The sequence below is a fragment of the Leucopleurus acutus genome (assembly GCF_964270905.1).
Source record: "Leucopleurus acutus genome assembly, chromosome: 15".
NCBI classification, from domain to species: Eukaryota; Metazoa; Chordata; class Mammalia; order Artiodactyla; family Delphinidae; genus Leucopleurus; species Leucopleurus acutus.
This window is the reverse complement of record NC_139157.1, coordinates 67,077,352-67,084,679: the sequence shown is the minus strand read 5'-3', so window position 1 is coordinate 67,084,679 and position 7,328 is coordinate 67,077,352. Positions and strand designations below refer to the sequence as shown.

General features: G+C 44.7%; 1 protein-coding gene and 1 pseudogene across 2 annotated transcripts; both read left to right on the top strand.

The window, feature by feature from the left end:
- The first annotated feature begins 3,379 nt into the window (after window positions 1-3,379).
- LOC309971949 (ferritin heavy chain-like) lies at window positions 3,380-3,991 on the top strand. The gene is given in 2 exon segments (XM_082855386.1): window positions 3,380-3,744; window positions 3,746-3,991. Coding segments are annotated over 2 exon segments (549 nt in total). The 5' UTR covers window positions 3,380-3,418; the 3' UTR covers window positions 3,969-3,991.
- Window positions 3,992-5,559: 1,568 nt separating this feature from the next.
- LOC309971901 (ferritin light chain-like) lies at window positions 5,560-6,870 on the top strand (annotated as a pseudogene). Its single transcript has one exon. The product of its transcript is annotated as a ferritin light chain-like (transcript).
- Window positions 6,871-7,328: the final 458 nt, after the last annotated feature.

The window sequence follows — 7,328 nt, the reverse complement described above, 5'->3', positions numbered from 1 at the left end:
TCAAAATCAGGAAATTGACATTGGTACAATGCATAGAACTTACTCAGACTTCACCAGTTATACAAGTACTGATTTGTGTTTGTGTGTTTGTAGTTCTATACAATTATAGCACATGTGTAGCTCCACATAACTATAACCACAATAAAGATTCATTGCCAACAACTACAGGCCAATGTCTCCCAAATTGTAAGAATTGCCTAGGTGCTTGTTTTAAAATACAGATTCCCAGACAGACCTCTGCCCAGAAATTCCCATTCCAGAACACTGGGGTAGAGATGGGAATTTGCATCTTTAAGCACCCTAGATGATGCTTAAGATCAAGTAACTTTGAGAAACACTGGCCTGGAGCATTAAATGAAACAGTATAATGTGAATTTGTGGCAGTATTTCTTGCACATTATAAACCTGATTTCCTTCCTCTTCCACCAATATGGAAAGACATCCAGGCCTGGTCTCTCCCTGTCAGCGCCTTTACTGTTTGCTTCCCACGTAGGGGCAGTGAAAGCCTGTTACCAAGACCGCCTTATAGGGGTCTGGGAGGGTCTGGAGTTAGTTCCCGGTTACTATCTAGCTGGTGAAGGTGGAACACTGCAGGGGTGAGCTATCCACCGGCCAGAGGCAGAGAATTGGCAGCAGACAAAGGGACTTAGGCAATCATGGAAACCGGAAGCAAACAGAAATAGCTTATAGGAATGGAATTCTCCGCAGAGATGGAGAGGGTTAGCACGGGAGAGCCTAGGTCTTAACTGCTCTACTGTACTTGGCCATTCAGGGAAAGGGCCTTAGTATTCTGACTCTCAGTTCTGGGGGACTAGAAAGATCCCCCTTGCCCCAGCAGCTTATTAGTACAGATTAAGAAAGCAGGGAGGTCAAGGCCTTAGGCAGCTGGACACTAGTTAATGTCCCCCTTCCCCCCACCCCCATCCTGAGTGGAGGGAGCTAGATCAGCCCCCTTTCATGGGAAAGGGCCTTGTCCACCTGGTTCTTGGGAGTGTCCAAAGAGCACAAGGGCAAAACTCATGGATTCTTGATGCTGGATAAGACCGATGTCATCTGAATCAAAAAAGGACCCCTTAGAAGTTAAATATGAACTCATGAATCACTAAACTCCAAGTTAATTATTTATTATAGTCAAGGATAGAGTCTATAGTAAAAGATGATCCTCTAGAGACTGCAGCCCCCGGACGACAACCCAACATACAAAAACATCCAAGGGATGGCAGTGAAAAGTGAAACTGCTCTGGTCAACACAGCAGAAAGCCCTGATCAAATGAAAGAAAAATTCAAGAACTTTCTCAGAATTTCCCTGTTTGGTAAGATCTTAAAATTAACACAGAGAGAAGGAAAATTTTCTAGGTTAGAAAGAAAATCCTCAGATATCTCTGATCTGGCCAGTGTGTTCCCTCTAGCATTGCTTACAAATTGCAGGTCATGACCCATTAGTGGATTGTGAGATCTTTTTTTATAAAGGAAATGAAAGAGAAAAATACTAGAATGCATTGCATGTAGAAAGAATAGTACTTCATGAGATTTTTTTTAAAGTAATATTTGTAAGCATGAGGGTATAATAGTTTGCATTGTGAATTGTGTTTATTGTGGTTCACAGCAAAAAGTTAAAAATGGACTTCATAAAGGATTGACTCCTGCAGTTCTGTCCCAGGGCAGTTTTAAGCATCCATTCAAACATTGCTTTGGGTATGAGTTCACATGGTCATTCTGTTTTGTTTTGTTTTTTTAATTTTTATTGGAGTATAGTTCCTTTATAATGTTGTATTAGTTTCTGCTGTACAGCAAAGTGAATCAGCAATACGTATACATTACCCCCTCTTTTTAGGATTTCCTTCCCATTTAGGTCACCACAGAGTATTGAGTAGAGTTCCCTGTGCTATACAGTAGGTTCTCATTAGTTATCTATTTTATACATAGTATCAGTAGTGCATATATGTCAATCCCCATATGTACACTAATATGTATAAAATAGATAACTAATAAGAACCTGCTGTATAGCACAGGGAATTCTACTTCGCTATACAGTAGAAACTAACACAACAACTATACCCGAATTTAAAACAAGACAAAACAAAACACTGACCATAAAAAGTGAATATTCTTGTCTATCTCTTTTTCCATAAGTGTTATCTAAAAATAAATTGAAATTTTTGAGAGGAAAAAAAAAAAGTGTATGTATGTCAATCCCAATCTCCCAAATTCATCCCACCGCCCCCCATTCTGCTTTTTAAGATTGTTTGCCTTTTCAATATTGAATACCGAGGACCAGACTCCATCTCAGCTTTAAGTGTAAATCATTTATTGAAGCTAAAAAATGTAACATTCTATAAAGAAAGACTATTGACTGGTATTTACTGGATTAAAGATTTTGTTTCAGATTTTCTTTTTTATTTACTTGTTTTATTTGTTCACTTAATTTTAATCATTTTACTTATTTTATATATAATATAATTTTTATTTATTTATTTATTTATTTTGGCCACCCCACATGGTTTGTGGGATCTTAGTTCCCAGACCAGGGATCAAACCTGGGCCCTCTGCAGTGAGAACTCGGAGTCCCAGCCACTGGACCTCCAGGGAATTCCCTAAATCTATTTGTTTTCATGAAATTGAATTGTTCCTTGGAATAACATGATACAATCTGAAGTATTTTTTAAAGGATAACAGGGACCATTAAAGTCTATATTTTCACTTTACCCTGACAATTATAAAAAACTGCAAATATACTGACGGTACAACTGAAATATAATCCCTGCCTGAACTGAACTTGAATTTTTGATAAAGGTAGATCTTCTGGAGGGCCTGCCAAGCCAAATTTGACACCTTTAAAAATATCATCCGGGGCTTCCCTGGTGGCGCAGTGGTTGAGAATCCGCTTGCCAATGCAGGGGACACGGGTTCAAGCTCTGGTCCGGGAAGATCCCATATGCCGCGGAGCAACTAAGCCCACGCGCCACAACTACTGAGCCTATGCTTTAGAGCTCGCAAGCCACAACTACTGAGCCTGCATGCCACAACTACTGAAGCCTGCGTGCCTAGAGCCTGCGCACCACAAGAGAAGCCACTGCAACGAGAAGCCCGCGCACCACAACGAAGAGTAGCCCCCGCTCGCCGCAACTAGAGGAAGCCCGCATGCAGCAATGAAGACCAAATGCAGCCATAAATAAATAAATAAACAAATTTTAAAAATATATATATATATATATCATCTGGACAGTCCTCGCAGAGAGTCGCCGCGGTTTCTTGCTTCAACAGTGCTTGGACGGAACCCGGTGCTCTTCCCCAGCTCCGGCCTGCCGCTCAAAGCCAGCCCTCGCCACCACCTCACAGCGCCCTCCGACCGCCCCAAGGTCCCCGCCGCCGTTACAGCCGCGCAGCCACCGCCACCGTTTCACCTCAGACGCCCGCCATGACGACAGCGTCCCCCTTGCAGGTGCGCCAGAACTACCACCAGGGCTCGGAGGCCGCCATCAGCCGCCAGATCAACCTGGAGCTCTATGCCTCCTACGTCTACCTGTCCATGTCGTACTATTTTGACCGCGATGATGTGGCTTTGAAGAACTTTGCCAAATACTTTCTTCACCAATCTTGTGAGGAGAGGGAACATGCTGAGAAACTGATGAAGCTGCAGAACCAACGGGGTGGCCGAATCTTCCTTCAGGATATCAAGAAACCAGACCGTGATGACTGGGAGAATGGGCTGAATGCGATGGGATGTGCGCTACACTTGGAAAAGTGTGAATCAGTCACTACTGGAACTGCACCAACTGGCCACGGAGAAAAATGACCCCCATTTGTGTGACTTCATTGAGACTCATTATCTGAATGAGCAGGTGAAATCCATTGAAGAATTGGGTGACCACGTAACCAACTTGCGCATGATGGGGGCCCCCAAATCTGGCATGGCACAGTATCCCTTTGACAAGCACACCCTGGGAAACAGTGATAATGAGAGCTAAGCCTTAGGCTGGCTTCCCGTAGCCACAGGGATGACTTCCCTGCATCAAGGCAGTGCATGCATGTTTGGGTTACTTACCTTTTCTGTAAGTTGTACCAAAACATCTACAAGTCCTTTCCTTAGTACCATTCCTCAAATAAAGTAATTTGGTACCCCCCCCCAAAAAATATATATATATCATCCGGACTTCCCTGGTGGTCCAGTGGTTAGGACTCCACACTTTCACTGCAGGGGGCACAGGTTAAATCCCTGGTCAGGGAAGTTCCACATGCCACATGTTGAAGCCAGAAAACAAACAAACAAAAAAAAACACCTCACTAAAAAAAATCATCCAACCTTTCAAAATTCTAAATGATTTCTTAAAAAGCTCTGCATTAGCCCTATTTCTTACCATCAGATTCTCTTCACATCTTCTTCATATCAATGTAGTTAGAGAATATAAACATCTACCTTGGACAGCACTCAGAGTTCCTGGTACAGATGGAAAAGAGGAGTAACAGTAAAATAAACTTTTTAAAAAAGGTTCTGAAGAACCTAGGGGCAGGACAGGAATAAAGACGCAGACGTAGAGAATGGACTTGAGGACACGGGGAGGGGGAAGGGTAAGCTGGGACGAAGTGAGAGAGTGGCATGGACATATATACACTACCAAATGTAAAATAGATAGCTAGTGGGAAGCAGCCACATAGCACAGGGAGGTCAGCTCGGTGCTTTGTGACCACCTAGAGGGGTGGGATAGGGAGGGTGGGAGGGAGGGAGACGCAAGAGGGAAGAGATATGGGGATATATGTATATATATAGCTGATTCACTTTATTATAAAGCAGAAACTAACACACCATTGTAGAGCAATTATACTCCAATAAAGATGTTAAAAAACTTTAATAAACTTTTTATTAAATCTAATTTTGGAAATGATATTGACTTCATATATGGATTAAGTTAGAAAAGTCTGAACATTAAAGTAACACTTAAAACACATTTTTAAGATAATTCACCTCTTCTCTTAATTACAGGGAAAGGCACTACTTCAATAAACATTTCTACTTTCACAGCCTACCTCTTGTATTTAGTCACAGTAAATTAATACATTAAATATAGCTATTGATCTGCTCTTGGTAGAACAATTCAACTTTTCAGATGCTTGTTATGACTCTCCATGGTCTTTGCTGGAGAGTGCTAAGATCCTATACAGCTGTGGTTACAAAAACTAACATCTACAGGACCTATCTAAAACTAGTCTATTTTCTATTATTTTTAGATATTAAAATCTTCAGTGTCTGTCTTTGTGCTATTTTACTAGCACAAGGTCTGGCATATAATAGATACCCTATCAATAACTGTTGAATGAAAGAAAAGTATAACTTAACTCAGAAAATGGCTGATAAAGAAAGGACTGTGCTACTGGTCCAGCGCTGTTGAGGGAGAATGAACCAAGGCTGGAGAAGGGGGTCGGGACTGAGCAGGTAGGGTCTTGCAAACTCTTTTGAGGAGTATGACTGATACCTGTAGTGGAAACCTACGAAGGTGTCAAGCAAGCAAGTGATGGGGTCAGAAGTGAGGTTTAGATGGTCACTCTGGGTCTTGTGTGCAGAATGGAACGGATGGATGGCCGAGGCAGAGGGATACTAGTTAGGAGGCCACTGAGATTCAGATTCGAGGAGAAGGTGGCTTAGACCAGGAGAGTGGAGGGGAGGTGGAGAGAAGAGATTCAGTAGACCTTTGTAAAGCTGAGCTGAAGGAACTGGATGATTGCTTGGAGGAGGTGTGCAGGAAGGGAGAGTCAAGAATGAGATCCAGGGCTTCCCTGGTGGCACAGTGGTTAAGAATCATCCTGCCAGTGCAGGGGACACGGGTTCGAGCCCTGGTCCAGGAGGATCCCATGTGCCGCAGAGCGGCTGGGCCCGTGTGTCACAACTACTGAAGCCCGCGCGCCGTGCTCCACAATAGAGGTCACTACAATGAGAAGCCCGCGCACCGCAACGAAGACCCAACGCAGCCAAAAATAAAAATAAATTAAATAAATTAAAAAAAAAAAATGAGATCCAGGCAGTGCGCTCTGCTGTCCCACAGATCTGTCTCTTGCTTTGACAGTGTTTGGACAGAACAGACCCAGGGACGCCCCTTGCTCCAGCCTCCCACCAGCCTCCAACCTTTATTTTCCAGTCGCAGCCTTTGGAATCAGCCACTCAGCTATTATTGGCCTCCGGGACGAGCCAACACCATTTTGTGAGCTTAGCTCCTTATTACCAATTAACCATGAGCTCCCAGATTCGTCAGAATTGTTCTACCGACGTGCTGTAGAGCACAGGGAACTCCACTTCATTGTACAGTAGAAACTAACAGAACATTGTAAAACAACTATACCCTAAAAAAAAAAAAAAAAAAAAAAAAAGAACTGTTCTACCAAGGTGGAGGCCGTCAGCAACTGCCCGGTCAACATGCAACTGTGGGACTCCCACACCTACGTCTCCCTGGGCTTCTATTTCCATGGCGACGATGTGGCTCTGGAGGGCGTGGGCCACTGTTTCCACGAACTGGCCGAGGAGAAGCGCGAGGGTGCACAGCATCTCTTAAAAATGAAAAACCAGTGCGATGGTCGTGCCCTCTTCCAGGTCTTGTAGAATACTCACCAAGATGAGGGGGCTAAAACCCAGGACACTATGGAAGCCACCATTCTCATGGAAAAGAACCAGACCCAGGCACTTTTGGATCTGCATGCCCTGGGTTCTGCCCATGCAGACCCCCACCTCTGTGACTTCCTGGAGAGCCACTTCCTGGATGAGCAGGTGAAACTCATCAAGAAGATGGGTGACCACCTGCCCGATCTCCGCAGGCTGGCTGGTCCCCAGGCTGGGCTGGGCGAGTCTCTCTTCGAAAGCCTCACCCTCCAGCATGACTAGGAGCCTCCGGAGCCCAGCAGCCTTTGAGGAACCCCTCTGGTGTCGGGGCTTCTGCCTGAAGTCCCTCTCTGCATCCACTAGGCAGCTTTTTTGTTTTTTTTTAATTTATTTATTTTTGGCTGCATTGGGTCTTCATAGCTGCTCGTGGGCTTTCTCTAGTTGCGGCGAGCGGGGGCTACTCTTCGTTGCGGTGCGCGGGCTTCTCATTGCAGTGGCTTCTCCTGTTGCGGAGCACGGGCTCTAGGCTCGCAGGCTCAGTAGTTGTGGCTCGCAGGGTCTAGAGCGCAGGCTCAGTTGTTGCGGTGCGTGGGCTTAGCTGCTCTGAGGCATGTGGGATCTTCCCAGACCAGGGCTCGAACCTGTGTCCTCTGCATTGGCAGGCGGATCCTTAATCACTGCGCCACCAGGGAAGCCCTAGGCAGCTTTTTCATCACCCTGGAGCCCTCTCTCAAGCCTTGGA